The sequence below is a fragment of the Mesocricetus auratus genome, unplaced genomic scaffold (genome assembly GCF_017639785.1).
Source record: "Mesocricetus auratus isolate SY011 unplaced genomic scaffold, BCM_Maur_2.0 Super-Scaffold_100003, whole genome shotgun sequence".
NCBI lineage: Eukaryota > Metazoa > Chordata > Mammalia > Rodentia > Cricetidae > Mesocricetus > Mesocricetus auratus.
In genome coordinates this window covers 54,604,919-54,625,891 of record NW_024429188.1, presented here as the reverse complement: position 1 = coordinate 54,625,891, position 20,973 = coordinate 54,604,919, and the positions used below count along the sequence as shown (strand labels likewise).

The following is a 20,973-nucleotide window of genomic DNA, read 5'->3' as shown; positions in this document are numbered from 1 at the left end:
CCTTGTGTGCCAAGGGAATTGATTTTATAAACATTTGCAGTTTACTGTTATTCAGAAGCTCTTATACAGAGACCTGTACACACCCTGAGCATGCTCATAGAAAGTTCTAAGTTCATATGTTTAATTTGTTTTTACAAATATGTTACTGGAATATCATTTAACTTTATATACATTTTAGTGAATATTAAGTTTTTTCTTATGTATCACCAGATGACCTAAAATAGACTATATGTTTATTATTATTTGTTAGATGAAAACTATTGAAGCATGTTGTGGTTGATCTGAACTAAAAGACTGGCAAGCAATTGAAACTTACTACTTTAAAATGTGCTTTTATATTTCCTGCTTTGTAATTTTCTTCTCTCTGATTCTGTTGCATTGTTGTGACTTATGCTGCAGACTTCCTCACTGTTCCTTATGGGAAAAGCTTATAGAGTAGCCCATATTTCCTGCCTTTTCTTTTATCCAGGACCCTTTATCCTTTATAGCCTAGTTTCTGTGCCAGGCATGCTCCACAAAGCTTTTCTCCCCAAATCACCAGTAATATAGACAGCCCAACCAGTGTTCCCTTTCTTAGTACCTGACTTTTTGATCTCTGTGTCGCCGGACACTCTTTCCCACCTCCTTTCTAAGCTCTTTCTTTTTTACTGGCTTATAGACTTTTACGGATATTCCTATATAGTTCCTTTTCTTTACTTGTTCTGAGCTTTATTTGCAGTTTTCTGTGATTTTTTTTTAGTTCACTTGGTGTTTGGCTCCTACAAATAAAGATCTCTAATAAATCTGTTGACTAAACAAGTCGTCATAAATTTTTTTATAGCCCAGAGTCTCACTATATAGTTCTTACATGGTGTGGAACTCACTATGTAGACCAGGTTGGCCACAAACTCAGAGTTTTGACTGCCTCTGCCTACTGAGTGCTGGGATTAAAGGCATGTGCCACCATTTCCAGCAAGGCAGTCTTCTCGATGCTAGTGGCTCTGGAAATGTATCAACCCTAACATATTTTCATTCTACCAGTCTCATTTCCAGGTGCTTCCTAAAAATAAGTTTCATTCATGTTCATTGTCTTTGTTTCAAGGTCATCCTTTGCATTCAACTTAAATCTCTTGCTTTTAAAGATGTGCTCCCGCTGTGCAGTCTAAGCTCCCCTCAAATTCTTCATTGTTCTGACTCAGCCTCCAGAATACTGAAATTTGTAGCATGTACCTCCATGCCCTACTCAGTAATTTTTAACTCTCCATTTACCTCTCACATCCACATAGTTGTAAAGCCTTGTTAATTTTGTAGATCTTCTTAAATTTGTATTTGTCATTATGTGTCTATGTTCGTGTCTGATTGTGGGTTTGTACACATCAGTGCAGTGCCAGAGGCCAGAAGACAGAATCAGATTCCCTGGAGCTGGAGATAGGCAGTTTTGAGCTGCCCATGTGGGTGTTGGGACCTGAACTCTACAAGACCAGCAAGCTCTCTTCACCATCTCTCCAGTCCCGCTATAACTCTTTAATACTACTGAGATAACTTATCTCCTGTTTTTGTGACACCAGCTTACTCTTTAGCTGAGTGTATTAGTCACTTTAGACAACAAGATCCCAGTGTGAGCAGCTTAAACAAAAGACTTTCTTTTTCCCACAGTTCTGGAGGCTCTAAGTTCAAGAAATCAAGGTTCATGGAGATTTTTATCTAACAAGGACTTTTTTCCCCTCAGGCTTATAGAATTCCATATTTAAGTTGTATCCCTTGTAGCCATTTGTCTGTCTCTATATTTCTGTTTCTCTGTGTGTGTTCCTCTGTTGCTGCTTCCACCTTCAACAGTTGTGGTGTGTGTGTGTGCATGCGTGCGTTGGGATGTAGAGAGATAGAGAGAAGCTTCCATGTCTCTTCCTTTTTCAGTAACACTTAGATCTTGATTAACCTTCATTACTTCATAAAAGACTCAGTCTCCAAATGAAGTCATTTTGGGAGTTAGGGCCTCAATGTAGGAATTTGATCTTTAAATGTTAGGATAACATAGCTTGCTTTCCTCATCCATTTTCTTTCCCTTTATTTTCTCTCAACAGACTGAAAATTTCCAGAATTCTCTCTAGCTTCATAATATTATGAGATCCAGCTTGTATGCCTACATGATTTTTCATTTCTTTTTAGGTATGCTTATACATATGCAAGTGTGTATCAGGAGCTGAACCCAGGGTTTCATGCATGCTAAGCATATTGCCATTGAACTACCCCCTTAATCCCTGTTTGGTTTTTCATGTCTTTTGTAAGATGTCTGCTGGCATCTAAAACTACAAAACTTGACTTTTTCTCAGCACACTGCCCAAACTTGTTCAGTCTTCAGTGTTTCCCAACGTAGCCGATGTTTCTGCCCATTACCCAGTTTCTTAGACTATAAAGTCTAAGCGATACACTGTTTTGTTTTGAGTATTTGACAATGAAACTCCCTCAGCAGGTCCCATTGTTTCCTCCTTTGAAATAAAAGATTGGCTCTGGTGGGCCTAGGAGGAAATGTTCTAATAGATTAGATATCACTTCTCGACACCTCATTATGTCTTACCTAGACTACTGACTGCAGAGGTCTTTTAGCTGATCTCCACTTCTGTTTAACCTCCTCTACAATGTGTCCTCTAGATCACATCAGTGATGGTTTTAAAATGTAAATCAGAAGTTGTCTTTCTCTAATCATCTACCACTTCATTTTTCAGTTCCAAGCTGGCTAAACTGGATTTCCTTAGTTCTTTTTCTAGTGCTCGAATTTCCCCCCATTTTACTTCATTAATTCTTTATTTAAATATTACATCCTAAGAGGCATCTCATTGTTCTAAATAGCACCCCAAAACACAGCCAAATATTTTTACTCTTATTTTCATTCTTTAGCATTCATCTCTACTTAAAAGTGTATTAGTTATTTATTCATTTTGTTTTCATCCAAACTGTCCCCAATAGCATATGGATTATGGTATATGATGGTATATGATAGCTAGGACTTTGTTTCATTCATCATCAAGTTCCAACCTCTTACTGATACCTGTTCCATACTACTTAATTGCTAAGTATTTGCCAAGTTAATGAAACTTGTAATTTATGCTTCCTTAGGATTCTTCTTAGGTTTATGCTAAAATTTCTGTTCAGATAGCCTAACAATTCTTCAGCCTATTTTTTTTTACTTCAAAAGAAGCCATGGAACAAAAATCAAAACTTTAGATTTCACTTCAAATAAATCTAATTGTCTATCCCAACACCTTTGATTCTGTCCAATCGGTTTTGGGTACTAATATTTTAATAGATTATGTTGATTTTGAGTTTGAATGCATCTTACAATGTCAAGACTTAATTTTTAAAAATCATTCATTTTACTTTAGATCACTCCGTTGATGGGCCTCTTACAAATGGTGATGGCAGAGAACCCCGAACAGGAGCCAAAAGAAAGCTACTCAGTGCATCAGAAGAGGAGGAAAACATGGGAGGAGAAGAAAAAGAGATGAAAGAAACAAAAGAAAAAGCACATTTATCCTCCTCCGAGAGTGGAGAGTTAGGATCCAGTTTAAGTTCAGAAAGTACCTGTGGCTCTGACTCTGACTCTGAATCTACTTCCAGAACAGATCAAGATTATGTAGATGGAGATCATGACTATAGCAAATTCATACAAACCAGACCTAAAAGAAAACTCAGAAAACAGCATGCCAATGGAAAAAGAAACTGGAAGATGAGAGGCACTGGAGGAAGAGGCAGATGGGGAAGATGGGGTAGATGGAGTAGAGGAGGCAGAGGAAGAGGTGGCAGGGGACGAGGGGGTCGAGGAAGAGGTTCAGGTGCGGGGAGAGGGAGAGGCCGAGGGAGGGGAGGAAGAGGAGCCTCTAGAGGAGCCACCAGAGCCAAACGAGCACGTGTTGCAGATGACGAATTTGATACGATGTTTTCAGGACGTTTCAGTAGACTTCCTCGGATTAAAACAAGAAACCAAGGCAGGAGGACTGTTTTATATAATGATGATTCAGATAATGACAATTTTGTGTCCACTGAGGATCCTCTGAATCTTGGTACATCCAGATCAGGCAGAGTACGTAAAATGACAGAAAAAGCCAGGGTTAGCCATCTCATGGGATGGAATTATTAACAGTTAATGAATTTAGAATAATTTTTAAAAATAAAATCAATGGCCTTCTACTGCAGGGAATTTACCAGAAAATCTACAAAGCAAGTTGTGTGGGGACTTCTGCTTCCTTTCACATTGGTGCTTTTCCATTATGCCAGTATACATTTGTTTCAAGACTTTTAATCTCCACACTTCATTTGTTCAAACAAGCCTTACTCATTAGGCCTTAAATTAAAACAAATTCTTCCCACACATATACATGTGTGCACATACGCATGCATGGACATTTGCACACAAGCGTGCACACACACATACACACACACACACACACACACCACAGACACACTACAGATTTACTACATTAAAGGAGCATTCTGCTTCTTAAGAGTAGCATGACATTTTTATCTCAATAAGATATCCCTCTTTGCTTTTGTATCACAGAAGTATAGCACCTTCTTACAGAGTTTTATATAGTTTGTTTTTGCCATTTTGATTCCTATACCCAGTAATAATAACTTTTGCACAATACACCAATCCTAAAGGCAGCTATTAAATGTTTACAGTTTCTATATTGTAAGAACGATCTGGATTATTTTACTTTTCCCAGGCCAAACTTTCATGAACTGTACTGAACTGAAGTATATATTTATACTGCAGTTTTGGGGTGGGGTGGGGGGTATCTTGATAAGCTTTTCATTGATTTGCTTAAATTCACGTTTAAGGTGAGAAAGGGTTGGTGCCTTGTAAATATGTAGCAAATCTTTGTGGTGTGTCCTGATGTGTGCATTAACTTTATTAAAAGAGAATACTTGAGGTATCAATCTAGACAAGGTGCCAAATGCAAAAGTTTCTTGCATCCATTTTTCTTTTCCTGTTATATTTTATTGCATTAATAGAAACTTGTGTAGCTTAATAGTAACTTAAACATTTGAAAAAAATCCTCATCCACAAAGAATAACTTCTTTGAACAGTAGCTCAGCTACCTCTATTAACTACAACTACTGGAAATGCTAAGGAAAATAGATGCTGTTACTCGTTACTAAGGAGAAATAGAACAAGCTTGGTAGGGATGAATACTCCTAAGTTATAAGCTGAGAATTTTCAATAATCATATTGGCTCTCAAATTAATAGATGTAACAAAATTTCCTAAGTATTATATATGCTCTAGGTTTTTTGTAGAACATATTTATGTAAGTAGACTTGCTCTACTGTTCCTCTATCTCTGCAACCACTTACTGTTTAACAGCTGTGAGTTACTGGTTTCCATTTGAATCTCTAAAGGTAACAAAGCACCTAACTTGAGTTGAACTATTATGGCTAGCTAATACTTGGAATCAATTTTAATGGGTTCTTCTGTTCTCATTCCAAAGGGTTCTTCTGTTCTAGACTTCCAGAAAAGAGCCTCATTGCACTGCAAACAGACATTTTGAATCATTATTTTATAGTTGAGAAAAAAATCTTTAAATACTTTTATGGTCTTGTTTACAGCAATAGAGTGCACATGGTTCCTTAGGTGAGCTTCAGTTCCAAGATCAATTGTATTCCTCAACTTTGGCATCACAGTTACGCTCCTTGGTTAGATGCTTACATTCTTGAAGTGGGAGGGATAACAATTGATCTCTGCTTTTGTAACAGCAGTTCTGTTGCACTTAGATCAGACTTGTGTGATAAAACTTTTTCTTAATGTACACCTGCTAGTCCAGGATATTTCTTAAGCTGACATGTTTGTCTCACGCTTTCAATCATTTCATGCATCTGAAAATCTGTTAGTGCTGAGGAAGGAGTGCACACATAACTTTGCTTTTTGGTGGGGTTGGGGGGTTATTCTTGAACTAATACCCTTAAGCAATTTTCACTTGCAGTAGAAATGATGTTCAGGCTTTAAGAAAGTATGATGAACTGTTAATGGCACTAATGTCTGTTGCTAGAGAGCAGACCAAGCTGATATTTTTGTTGTTGTTGTTTTTCTTCACTATACCAAAACTATTTCTGGTTACAACTCAGCTGCCATTTTAACCATAGTATAGATTCAAAATATTCCCACTTTGAGAGTCTACATTTGATTTTTACTAAAGTATACTCTTTCAGTTATTCATCTCTTGGGCATTTAGACTAAATTGTGCCTATGTTTTCCTGGAGTCAGTAACATTTTGTCCTACAACAACCAACATAATATAGTTACTTAAATTCCTGGATATATCCAAATATGTGTCATGTGTATCATTTTAGTGTGAAATTTTTGTTGACATTCTTCTATGAAGAGCTGACCTCTTGAAATATAGAAGAATTACCATTTATGTGATGTTAGCTGTCTGGAGCTTTATTTATAATTTATTTTGAAAAATAAGAATGCCACATTTATTCCCCAAATGTCAAGATTTTCTAGGCTTACATAATTAGCATAATAAGGCTAAAGACATTTTAAAGCATATTTTATATGTAGTGAAATACTGTGAAATACTAGTGAACAGCATTTTGCTGTTATATTGATTTCAGTTCTTAGAATTTAAAGTTAGTCACCAGGGTATGTTAGGTGAACATAGTTATCATTTATTATAAAACAAACAGATAATGTTCTGTTTGCATGCAAATTATTTTCATAAGTGTGAAAATAAAAGTTTGGGAAATTTTTAGTTTTTTAATCTGGGCTTCCCCCTTTCTTCCATTTATATTTTAGGTTTTTTAACACTGCTTCCTACAAATGTGTCATAATTTGTATTATATTGAATAATTTGTCATTTCAGGTTTCTAGAGATCTTTTAAACCTAAATAAGATATGGGTTCAGCCATAGCAAAGAAAGTAGGGAATGAGTTAAGAATTCTGCAAATGATGACCACTGTTCTATTTAGGTCTGAGAGAGCATACACATGTATAAGTTTAATCCTATGCTATATCTGAATAATCAGTAAGCTATAATATTTCTCATATTTGCTAATGTTCAGATTCCGAACTTTATGATCTTAGCATGTGTATATGTTTATAAAACTGAATTGTGTTTCTTCTCTGGCTTGCTGTATGTATCTCATCTAGCAATAGGATGCTCTCCAAAACACTCACAAACCTACTAGCCTAATAACTAAATTTGTTCTTGTATAAGTGTTTGTGTACTTGTATGTATGTAGTTTTTTTTTCAGTTTGACATACCTTATCCCAGACATTATAAAAGAGAGTATTTTATATGGAGGACCCTGTCTACCAATTATTTGCCTCTTTAGAGCTCAACCTGTGCATTTATTAATGCTTAATCATCCATATCATTAAGTCTCTTAGATAACTGATTCTGGTTTTGTCATATAACTATGTCCCTCTACTCTTTTAATTTAATTTGCCCTTTTACTTGTTTGTTTTCTCTTTCCCTTCCCAGAAATCAGGCTTATTCTAGAATTCTTCCATACAGTGTTTTGTTTCACCTAGAGGTAAAGCAACTGAGTAAAATTCCCAAGTTTTATTCTACACAATTGAATTCTCATACATCTAAATTCGATTTCAGATATTTTAAGGTAGATAGTCATCAGACAATGCTGTGATTAAAAGATAAAGATGTGAATACCACTTCTTACTTTTTAATAAACCGTTTTTGAGAATTTTTCAAAATTTGTAAGTTTGTGGTAATGATATACGTCATTATATGCACATTTGCCAACTGGTACTTATCTTTACAGTTGAATTTGCATGCCCTGAAACAGGAGTCTTAAAACATGTGATTTTCACTACATTTTGATGCCCAGCCTTTTAAGCAATTACAGTAACTTTTGAAAAATCTGAAATTAGTAGTTCCGGGGGAAGGAATAATAAGACTTTTGATATTTAAAGTCCTTTATTTTAAATGCTAACCACATTCCACAACATCTTTGTGGTACGAAAGGCTTTATGAATGTTTTACTGAAAACATTCTAAGATCATTTTAAAGCTTGTCTTTAAAATTCATGGTGAAATATCTGAATGCTGTTTTTACTTTGCATCTCTTAGCAAAGTTTCTTCACCAAGTGTTAATTTATCACATTTACAAAGTTTGAGTTAAAATCCATTAAAAGGTTAAATATTTTCATGGTGCTGTATTTTGTGGAACATGAATAGCACTCAGGTTTCTTGATATTTATTCCTTAATCTAGTCTTATAGTCCTTGAGTATTTTTTTGTCATCTTGCCTCTCGTGCTTGCTCCTATGCCCACTTCTCTTTCGGCAATGAAGACTGCACTTAACGTAGCATACTTCAACCAGGCTGGAAATTTCTGATTCATTTCTGAGAGAAGTACACTAGAAAGGCCCTGCAGTTTAGAGTTAAGGTGCATTTATTTATATGTATGCCCATTTCTTATTCTTATACCTATCTTAATTAAATCTAGAATATGGGACTTAGACATATAAAAAGCATGGCAATTATTTTCTAAAAAATAAGATTATTGATACATATTGAGATCATCATTAGTAACTAATTTTAAAATCCCATATCGAAATACCTAGAAACCCAGTTGGAAAATGTGTTTCTTGCATATGTCACCAAATATACATTAGGCAGTACTACAAATGTTAATTCTTTAAACAATGCTGTGGTGATGGCAATCAGTAATTTATTTCTTTGTTCTGTAACTTATCATCCCTGTCTTTTGTAATCCTTTACACAGTATTAACAAAACTGTACTCTGTTTGTTTTTAGTGTCCATAAATTTTAAGATGGAAAAACATTCATTAAATAGTTGATATGATGTTGTACATGGGTAGAATGCCCATGAAACTAAAATCCAGTGGGGGGGAAAGGTAAACAAAACTGGCTTGGTTTATAAAAGATGTTTTGTTTGGCAGTTGTTGGTCATTATAAGCAATTACCTTCAAAGACAAAAAAAATACTGGACTAATTTGTTGCCATTCTTTATGGGATGTTTACAATAAAATTCCAAGTTGTTTGGAATCAGTTGCACTCTTGCTGCTTTATGCCTTAACTCATACTAGAGATAAATTAACAAGACAAAGAAATATAAGAAATAGGAAGTTTCTACCACCCAGCTTTAGAGATTGTATCATGTGATCATTGGTCTTTGTCATACGATATTTTATTACTATAAATTTTTTAATCTTAGAAACTGAGTTGCTTCCTATGAAAGAAAAGATGTTTCCTAGTTCTTGCTGACATCCTTTGGACCACCTTTAGGTAATCAATATGATGTTAACATGTTAAAATGTGGGCTGCTTGGTGCCTTATTCAGCAGCCTCCAAAGCACGAGTCAGCTCATTGAGATGGATAGATTTCGAACATATTAATTGTTACATTTTCACAGTTGAGTTGTGGGTACCTAGTGCTTTTAATTTGAGCTTAAATTGCCTATCAATTTTGAATTTATTATAAATGATGCTTTGATTCGATGTAAATCTAGGTGGGAGAGAAATGCAGTGAAATAGGATCTGAACCTTTTATCAGGAACAGTCAGTCATCTTTGGCTTTTGATTTATCTCCACAAGTATTCTCCCAATGTCAAGAATTCTACCAAGTTCAAGATAAATAAACTGGCCGAAGACTGCTCTGCATCGTTCATATGTAGGCTGTCTGTTTTGTGTTTTTAGAATTAAATGAGATGACTCAATACAAGTCACCTCTTTTCTGGCAGTGGATCCGTTTACTGACAGCCCAATTTTCACAATACCCTGATCGAGGTCTGGGGATACTTGTTATTTTTGTCTAGCTGTTTGATTGCTTAAAAATACACCTCTTATACAATGTAAATATGCTACATTAAAAATTCTTTGGTAGCTGGCTTCGGTATTTTACTTCACTGGCTAGATTTCTTAAATAGAAAAATTAAAGGATTTTTATGACAGAACTTCACGAAGTATTTGAAGACTGTTTGCAACATTGAGAAGATCAAGAGAAGTGCTCTTTACCCTCTCTATATTATTTACCACTGTCTTAAAGCTTCTTTCCAAAAATGCACAAAATAAATTGAAAATAATACATTGAGCTTGTGAGTTAATTTTTACATGGAACTCTTGGTGCTATGTTTAAGCTCATGTACTTAATTTACTGTCTCAAGTTTTTTTATATACGTACTTAAGGCATTTTTTATGATACATGATGCTGGTAGACCAAATATAATATAAAATAAAATAAAATTTTTATGGTGTCATTTTCCCAAAAAATTTTGGAGTAACATTTTTCTCTGTTTCGTAACTTTTTAGCAACTTTTCCTTTGCCATCTGTAGTAACTGACTTAATAAACTTCTCACCTGCAGAGTATACACATCTAGTAGCATACTAGATGTTAACATACTCATTTAAGGGCTTTCAGATCTCTGTGATCCTAATATGCTTTCATTAATTTGTGAAATTCTGCTTAATAACTTGCCTACCCAATGCCCTTAGAGTCTCCAATTTTATAAATTTTCATGCAAACACTTTAAATAAAAACATTTCAAATCACTTAATACAGGTCACCGATATTAATTGATAACAAGTTTTATTCATTCTTAGAGGTATTGTGTGGTTCCTTTTTGTCCTGTTGAAATTCTAACTAGAATTTGTATAGTATGATAATTTGTAATAGGGATTTTGTGGACGCTGTCAAGTACTTCATGGAAGCAAACTTGTCATAAGGTATTTCTAGTTTATCGTTTTACAAAATGTCATTTTGAATGAAATACAGCCTGCCAAATTGTATGATAGACGAAGTTTAACAGGAGATTTTGTTACCTTGGGTATTGTTCATTTAAGATGTCAGTAATGAAGTGCTGATAGTTCTGGGTTGTTTCCATATGTTAACTTTATAAACTAGAGCCACCCTTGTTTACAAAAAATAATTTATTTGATCTAGTCTGACGTCATAACATATCCTGCCCTTGACAGTTTTAGTTACTAAATCTTTTATCACATACTTCTAATTGTAAACTGAAAAATTGTGAGGGACCAAGTGTGTAGTGATTTTTTTCCTATCTATTATTTACCAGGAGTTTGAAGCCTATAGTCATTGTATTAGTAACACGAAATGGCAGCAGAAAGGTGGCACTGTTCCTAGAATTGTTCATCTGTACCTTCTGTGTTTTCAGCACTGTAATTTTTTTTTATTAATATTTTTTATTTTCCATTTTAAATTTAGATAAGAAACAAGGTTGCTTCACAAGTCAGTACGAGGTCCCTCTCCCTTTCCCTCCCCTCCTCCCGTGCCCTCCCCGCATCCCCCCCCCCCCGTTATCCCCTCATTCCCCCAGGGAGGGTGAGGCCCTCCACGGGGGTGTCCATAGTCTGTCATTTCATATAGGGCAGGGCCTAGACCCTTTCCCAAGAGTTCAGGGTGAGAGTGCACCTCACATTGTTCTATGGGAGTCCAAAGTCCGTGTGTATACTTGGTATGGGTACTGATCTGCTGCCCAAGGCTCAATAGGTTACCTAGGCCTCCTCACTGACACCCAGATTCAGGGGGTCTTGATCAGTCCCATGCTGATGCCTGGGATTCTAGAGTTAACCTTTGTCTGGTCAGCTGTTTCTGGGGGTTAAACCAGCCCAGTCTTAATCCCTTTGATCATCAGTCCTCCCTCTCTGATACTGGCTTTCTTGAGTTCAGCTCAGTACTTAACCAGCCACTAAATGTAGTTTCTGTTTCCCAGACTCTCTGGCCATAGGATTGTAGGCTGGCACTCCCCAGATCTATGTCTAAAATCCATATATGAGAGAGTACATGCCATGTTTCTCTTTTTGTGACTGGGTTACCTCACTCAGGATGGTTTCTTCTAGTGTCATCCATTTGCCTGCGAATCTCATGATTCCGTTATTTTTTTCTGCTGAATAGTACTCCATTGTGTAGATGTACCACATTTTCTCTATCCACTCTTCGGGTGAGGGACATCTAGATTGCTTCCAAGTTCTTTTTAAAAAGACTATTAGAGTTTAATATATTCATCCTTCAAATACAGTGTCAATCACCAGAAAGACTATCTGTTGATTCCCATTTATTTTTTCAAATGAAAAAATTAGTTTCAGTAAAATCGAGTAGGTTGCCTAGGTCCTAGTTGCTAGTAATCAAAAAGTATATAAAAAAGCCTTGATTCATCCTGGTGGGTGGTGTTGGCACACACCTTTAATCCCAACACTCAGATGCAGGGGCAGGGGGATCTCTGGGGTCAGCCTGGTGTACAGAGCCAGTTCCAGGACACCCAGGATTGCACAGAGAAACCCTGTCTCGAAACAACAAAAATAAAAACCCTTGATTCATCCAGGGTACCTATTTCTAGTTTTTCTTTATTTCCACTGGCTTCCTTCCTAACTGAAATAGAGATTCCTCTAAGTCATTTATGCAAGTGTAACCTAAAGAGAACTTCTGCTTGCTTTTGGTTCAGGTATTTCCAGTTTTAGTATATGTGTTGCCAAAGTGAACATATGGTTCAGATTTTCAATGAGGATGTTCAAAGTGCCTTTCTCCTTTGGGGGCATTGTGGTTACAGGGTCTGATACAATATGCAATGTGAGTCATGGGATTGTTACTGATATTTCTGATGCTGTTGTGTCCAAACTGTTCATTGAGCTGATGAGAACTACCATGACTGAGGAGTCATAACACGGTACTGTGTGATGGTCTCTTTTCCATTCTTTGGTAACTAGAGGGAGTGTACCTGGCAGAGTGTCATTTCATTATTCTGTAAAATGATCTGACAAGGCTAACAAAGGGAGAGTGAATCCGCTCAGGTTCAGGAAGAAGGTTCTATTCTCTGTAAAATGGGAAAAGCTGGGTAGCTAAGGTATGGTAAGTCCGGATACTTTGTCAAATAAGTTGTGGGTAATAGAGTGTGCTCAGTGGGAAGAACAGTAGAGGAGATGTGAGACGGCCTTGGGACTCTAAAAGACAGGTTGTAATCAGTAGTTGTGCACATTCATATTTTAGTAGAGGATCAGTGTAGGAAGAGAGAACACGAAATCAGTATAACTTAAGGAAAATCAGTGAATCAGTTGACAAGCAATCATGATGTCAGATAGCCCAAATTACAGCTGAATTAATCACCTGTAAAGGATCTTAATTTATTTTCCTAGAGCAGTGGTTCTCAACCTTCCTAATGCTGCATGAGACCCTTTGATACCGTTCCTCATGTTGTGATCCCCAGACATAAAATTATTTTGTTGCTACTTCATAATTGTCTTTTTGCTACTGTTTTGAATCTCAGTGTAAATATCTGACATGCAGGAAATCTGATAATACAACTCCAAAGGTTGAGAACCACTGCCTTAGAGTTGGATACCATGAAGAATTAACTTGGAAATCATACCCTAACAACAGCCTGTTCTTGGTACCACTAGCCCAAAACTGGCTACATGCACATCAGTGGGGCTATAGTTTATATAGCCTTCTTGTTTGCCAGTGGGGCTGTGAAATATTTTTGTTTACTGCAGTGCTGTCTCAATCACCACATCAGAGACAATTTTTCTCAAAACTATTATAATTGCATTACAAGGGAACCTATATGAAAACAAAAAGTATCACTCTCTTTATATATTTATACATATGCACACATATTCTGTGTGCTTTAGTATACTGCTGAATTGGGATCCTTTAAATTAGCGGTTATAATTGTTCTATGAAAAGAAGAAAGTATAGGAAATGATAGTGGCCCTGTGACGAGGCTGACTTAATGGTATTGGTTGTGTCTTTGAAGAGGGCAAACGTGTTGAAATACTTTATGGCTAGCCCTGCTTGTTAATTGAAAGCCCACTGAGTAGAAGACATTGCATCTGTAAAACTCTCATAAATCCATCTCTCCCTCCCTCGCATGGATCCTTTTATGCTTGTATTCTCTTAAATGACGTCTCTAAAACAAAAGGTCAGGTGTGAAAGCCAATGAGAAACCAAATACTGGAAAACCTCAGCTGGCTTGCACTGAATGCTGACTGTCATTGTATAAATGGAGCAGATGTTGGCAGAATGTTGATGGGAAGCAATGAACCCAGTGCTCTCACATATTGTCCCGTTACTCTTCAGTGTTTCCCCTGGTAGATGTGCCTTCTAAACAACTGGTTTACTGCTAAAGAACAGCACAAACATTAGGGGAAATAAAGTGCTCCATTTAGTTCAATTGTGTATGTCAAATGACAATTTGAACGTTTTCCTAATGTTTGAGGTTGAGAAGTCTACTTCCCTTCTTCTTCTGGGATACCTCTTGCCAAACAGATGCCCAGTTCAGACTTTTCTGCAAACTTCCCAAGAGGATGCTTGAACAGTATTCCTTGGCAATCCTACAACTTGTCATACTTTGAAAGAAGTAGAAATTGTTCCAGGCCTCCAATTGCTAAAATGACGGGATTCAGCCCTCATAGAGACTGCCAGCTTCCAAGTCCCAGTCTCCACACACGGGACAGGCAAGATGAGGGTCCAGCCTACCCAGAGTTTGCTAAGGTCCCGATACTAGGACAGCGGATATCCACGCAAGAGGAAAGACACCAGGGTATTGGACCTGCTCCCACCCACTGGAAAGGGGTCACATACCCACCAAGGGAGGAAGAGACTCCTTCTGTACCCACAGGAAGAAATGATGGGAAGGAGACAACACAAAACACACCCACCAACAGAAAAACCAATATGACACCAGCAGAAACTAGAGAATCTACACCCACAAGACCTGAACAGTCCACTGCAGAAGATCCAGATGAGAAAGACCTTAAAAGCGACTTCATGAGAATGATAGAGGCCTTCAAAAAAAGATATGAGAAAATCCCTTAAAGACATGGAAGAAAAAACAAACTGAAAATACAAGGATTGCAAGAAATGGAGGGAAAAAAAATCCAAAACTGCAGAAAATGCAAGAAACGGAAGAAAAGACAAACCAAAAACGTCAACAAATGCAAGAGAGGAAAAGACAAAGCAAAAATTACAAGAAACAATTCAAAAAATGCAAGAGTTGAAAGCTGAAATAGACAATAAAAAAAAAACACAGTGTGAAGGAATGCTGAAAATAGAAAATCTGGGCGAACAGGTACTACATATACAAGCATAACCAACAGAATACAAGAGATGGAAGACAGAATCTCAGGTATTGAAGATATACTAGGGGAAATAGATTCATCGACCAAAGAAAATCTTAAGTCCAACAAATCCCTAACACAAAACATCCATGAAATATGGGACACCGTGAAAAGACCAAAGCTAAGAATAATAGGTATAGAAGAAGGTGAAGAAATCCACCTCAAAGGGGCAGAAAACATATACAACAAAATCATAGAAGAAAACTTTCCCAACTTAAAGAAAGACATGCCAATGAAAGTACAAGAAGCCTACAGAACACCAAATAGAGTGGATCACAAAAGGAAATCCCCTCGCCACATAATAGTAAAAAGTCTGAACATACAGAATAAAGAAAGAATATTAAGAGCAGCAAAGGAAAAAGGCCAAGTAACATACAAAGGCAAACCTATCAGAATCACACCTGACTTCTCCATGGAAACTCTGAAGGTCCTGGATAGATATTCTACCAACACTAAGAGACCATGAATGCCAGCCCAGACTAGTAGACCCGGCGAAGCTTTCAATCACTATAGATGGAGAAAACAAGGTACTCCATGACAAAACCAGATTTAAACAATATGTATCTCCTAACCCAGCCCTACAGAAAGTTCTTGAAGGAAAACCCCAACCCAAGGGAGTTAACTACAACCAGGAAAACATAGGCAATAGATAATCCCACTTTACTAACAGCCAAAAGAAAAGAGGTGGAAATCCACATATAATTTCACCACCATCAACTATTCCAAAACAAACAAGAATGAACAATCAATGGTCATTAATATCCTTCAATATTAATAGTCTTAACTCACCCATAAAGAGACACAGGCTAACAGAATGGATTCAAAGACACAACCCATCCTGCTGCTGCATACAAGAAAGGGTTGGGAAAAGATTTTCCAATCAAATGGGCCCAAGAAACAAGCGGGGGTAGCATCCTAATATCTAACAAATTAGATTTCAAAATAAAATCAATCAAAAGAGATGAAGGATGGCACTTCATACTCATCACAGTAGAGATCCACCAAGATGAAGTTTCAATTTTGAGCATCTATGCCCCAAATACAAAGGCACCCACATTCATAAAAGAAGCATTACTAAAACTCAAATCACAAAGCCCCACACATTTATAGTGGGAGGCTTCAACACCCCACTCTCACCTCTAGATAGGACTACCATACAGAAACTTAACAAAGAAGCAGAGACAATTTTTTAAAAAAATTCTCAGCCATGAGAAATTTACCTCTAAGCAAGTAGTGATCATGAAAATACTTAGTTTTACTAGTCCATGGGATACTAATTTTGGCCTGATATATATGGTCACATGGTAAATTTTCAAATAATTATGCTAAGGACGAATGCTTGCTAACTTCAATCTCAAGAGGTTTTGCAATGCATTTTTATTTATTGTTTTTTGAGACAGAATTTCTTCACATAGTTCTGGCTGTCCAGAAACTCTCTCTGTAGACCAGACTGCCTGGAACTGACAGAGATCCTCCTGCCTCTGTCCCCCACCCCCAGTGCTGGGATTAAAAGTGTGTGCCACCACTCCTGGCTTTGTAATGGAGTTTTTTGTTTGTTTGTTTGTTTGTTTTGTTTTGTTTTTCGAGACAGGGTTTCTCTGTGTTGCTTTATAGTCTGTCCTGGAACTCGATCTGTAGACCAGGCTGGCCTCGAACTCACAGACGTCCACCTTCCTCTGCCTCCCAAGTGCTGGGATTAAAGGCATGTGCCACCAACACCCGGCATTGTAATGGAGTTTTAAAATCCATCAGGGGTGTTTCAGTTGCATTTGGTTAGAATATCTTATTTTATGGTGCCACAGTTTCCCTTCTAAATACCTGCTTGTCCTTATTCCATCCAAGGAGGATAAGTATTGGTTCCAACTGATAGCTTATGAAATTCTGATAGTAAAGAAGGGGGGAGTAGAAAATAGCATATTAATTTTCTGTGCCTTCTTTATAGAAAGTCATTTCTAGTCTGTTGTCACCCTCAAAATAGATCACAGCAATGTCTATTGTGCCTTTTTATACTAATACTTACCTTTGCTTGCATTAATAGAGCTGAGAAATCTGCTCTTTGTGCTACAATTAAATACCATCCTGTGCTCTGCCCTGTATGTCTCACGGGGTGTCTTTACATGGAAGTGTCCATGTGAGCAGCATCTAAGCTTGTTCCTAGATTATTTTCTCTCAACTGTTAGGAGACAGAAATGGGTCGAAACAGATGACTATTTTTCAGTTTTTGCCAGAACTGTGCAAAAAGAAATCCTCATTTCCCTCTGCCTTGCCCTTAGTGATACAGACAAAATATTAAGCTAGTATATAGGAATGTGTAGATTTGGCTGAGTGACAAGTTCACCCTTAAGTAGCCTATCCTCATCCCTGGGCATGGAATTTCTTGGAGAAATTCTAACCCTTAGTGCCCCTGCTCTTAGGAGAGGCAAGTGAGAGGGAAAATAAGGAGACACCTGAAGGTCTCTAAGATTCATCTCAGAACAGAGGCTGGCAGGTTGGGGGGGTGATTAAGAGTGAAAAATCTTCAGGGTTGAGTGGATGCAATTTGTTCCCAAAGAGCAGCCTCAGATCCAAATCCCTGGAGATAATAGTGGTGTTCCTTAGGTGTCTCTGTATTTTTGCTATGGAATAGATGAGAATGGGGGTATTTACATTTATTAGTGGTAATCTGTAGTATTTTAATGTCTGAATTATTGTATTACTTGTAATAGGCTTCCTAAGGTGTCAAACCTTATTAGGATATCATTATCATTAGTCCCATTTACAGATGAAGAACTTACATAACAAAGCAAAGTTGCTAAGTTCTCACTGGTAATAAATGGCAAGATTTCCACTCAGATCTTTCCAAAGGCTGTGGACTTGTCTACTCAGAAATTTGCTGAGTTGCTTTGGCCAAGTCTCTTGTTTTCCTTGGTTCTCCTTGTTATCTGTTCAAGGTTGAAATTGAACATTAACTTCTAAGGGGCTCCTTGTTCTGTTCTTTGAACTCCCTTGCTTGTTCTTTTTGTATCTTCTTAATCTCTACAGAGAACTGCTCTTGAAGGCTCGTCATTCTCAGGAGCTTGCAAAGCCCCAGATCCTGGCTAAAGTAATTTATTTAAAGGTAAATCTCCCTTTTTTGAGGCTTCAAATTCATAATGAAAATTTATCAAATACCATTTTGGACATGTAAGGTATTGGAAATTGACTACTGGCATAACTATGTGAACGCCAATGACTTCCTTCTCAGGAAAACTTGTGGGAAATAATTTGAAAATCACTAAGAAATATTGGAAACGGTCCAAAGGACAAAAAGAAAATAGACAAAGCTATTCAAAAAAGCCCATGAAAATTCATTACGATAAGAGAAAACCTGGTATTTAAGCTCCTACACACACTTTCTTCCTGGTTGGCAGATATATCAATACCCCTGGGCCTTGTGCTCTGCTCAGAAACTGAAATTCTGTCTTCCTGTTGCAGCCTCAGATGCCAGACCCCGATAACCCTTGCCCCAGCTCGTGACATATTTAAATACCATGAAAAAACCTCAGCTACTGCCCAGCCCCTGCTAAATGCTCAGCTCCCAGAAAGTATGTGTGGGGGGTCTTTCTCTCAGAAGTTTCACATTCCGGAACCTTGACTCACAGATTTTTGCCTGTGGGTGGGAGGAACCAGAGAGAAACTTTGTCTGTAAAAGACTCTAATCTTATCCTAGAGGTAGTAATATTTCCATGAAGTAAAAGCAGGCTTAAGGACAGTGGAACCTCGGGCTTATGGCTGTAGATAGGTACTATGATCAAAGACTGACATATATATATATATATATATATATATATATATATATATATATATATGGTGTCTCAAAGATATTGTGGAGAAAAGTGAATAGATTTCTAGTCAGGGACAGGGGAGGACATGGAAGAGCACAGTTTTTACTGGATTCATTTTAAGTGTAATTTATTCCCACAATGAATGCATTTTAAAGTGTAGCCAGAGGCTGAAGAGACCTCTACTGATGACAATTTGCTGGGAGGGGGGGGGCTTGTGGGCATACCACAGGCTGAAATCTGCTCAGGAGAAAAATGAGTCTCTTTTAAAAACTGGGGAAAAATTAATAAAATAATCTAACCAGTTACTAAATACATAAACAAATAACATTACCAAATGTCTAGCCTCAGGGTTGGAAAGGGGGTTGTCCCTGCCTAGATTTGCTGCCCTATATCATCTAAAAAGGCCAGCCATCTTTCAACAAAATATATACAAGTTATGAAAATGAAAACAAATATGACAGAGGGAAATTAATACATATAAATTATAACATCAAATTGGACTGAATAACCCAATCAATAAACAAGTTCTTACAAAGCCAACAAGGCTGGAGAGATGGTTCCGCAGTTAAGAGGACTTGTTGTTCTTTCAGATGACCCCAGTTTGGTTCCCAGCACCCACATGGTGGGATGACAACCAGCTGAAACTCCATTCTTCGATCCGATCTCCTCTTCGGACCTCCAATGGCACATGTGGCACTACATACAAGCAGACAAAGCACTCATGCACAAAATAAATCTATAAAGACTTTAAAGTAAATCACATGCCATGCATGTGAGATACTTTTGAGTTCAAAGATACAAGTATATAAGCAAAAAGATGGCCAGAGAATGCAAACAGCAATCAAAGGAGAAGGGGGTACAGTTAAATAAGCAAAAGTAGGCTGTAAGATTCAAAATTCTTAGTAGACATCTCTAAAATACGGTAAATATATAAGAAGAAAAAAGTTCCAAAAATTAAGAGATAAAGCTTAAAGCAAGCCAAAGGAAAAGAACAATTAAAGAGACAAGCTAAAATGAAATGAAGGCTAGAAAACTGCTAAGGATACATTGAAATAAAAAACAGTATACAAATATCAACAAAATTAAGTCAACGTTCATAACATTCATGAGAAAAATCTGAGAAAAAATCACTAAAATCAAGAATGTAAAATAAAGCATAGTTGCTGATCTCACAGACATCAAAAGGGCATACTATGAACAAACTGAGTAATTTGAGCAACTGAAATGAGTTTTTTTCACTGTCCACAGACTTGATGTCAAAAATCAAAATACTGACTAGATTGCTTTCTAAATCTTGTCTTAAACATGTGTGTGTCTAGTTGGAAAGAGACACAAAGACAGAGATGAGATGTCTCTTGTAAGGACACCAACACCAATCTGCTACCCTTTTGATATCACTTAAATTTTGCTTCCTAAAGGCTATAGCTTCTGATACAGATAGGAGAATATAAACTAGACATTGAGTTAAAATTTAGGGACAGACAAGATTCAGGGTAAAACAATCAGCATGCAGTTAGATAACATTCATGAATAACATGTTCATAAGCGGTCTCAAACTGCCAAAACTAAAAACAGAGAAACTGTGTAGACCTATACAAGTAAAAAAGATTAAATGCACACTTTAATTTGTTTTCCACAAACAAAAATCCCAGTCCAATATGTCATCATCACTGGTAAATTTTAGTGAATATTTAAAGGAAAATCAACACTAACCTTTGGCAAACTGTTGCAGAAAATTTTAAAAATCCAGCTAATCCTGTGAAGCCTGCATTACACTTAGTCTGATCAAACATCACAAGAAAACTACAAAATAATATGCTTTCTAAATACAGGTACAAAAATCACCTAAAGTGCAGACAATCCAAGTCCAATAATGTAAAAAGCTATATACAAATAAGACTTGTCCTCAGAGTGATGTGTGTGAAGTGGTTGTCTTTGAGAACAGAAGAGACTTTCTCATCTCAGGTGTCTGAAACTTAGGCTTAAGTGCCAGATGTCCATGGTCATCAAAACTGCCACTGAGTGACTCTGAGTCCTTTGTCTTGTGAACTTGAGAAACGAATTTTTGAACAGCAGTTTTAA

The 20,973-nt window shown here is 37.0% G+C and overlaps 1 protein-coding gene across 1 annotated transcript in view; it reads left to right on the top strand.

The window, feature by feature from the left end:
• Nucleotides 1–9,845, top strand: part of Brwd3 (bromodomain and WD repeat domain containing 3) — a 105,418-nt gene extending 95,573 nt beyond the window's left edge. The window contains exon 41 of the mRNA XM_040744330.1: nt 3,360–9,845. Within this exon, the coding sequence (XP_040600264.1) occupies nt 3,360–4,114 (755 nt within the window). The 3' untranslated portion in view covers nt 4,115–9,845. The remainder of the gene's footprint in view (nt 1–3,359) is intronic.
• Nucleotides 9,846–20,973: the final 11,128 nt, after the last annotated feature.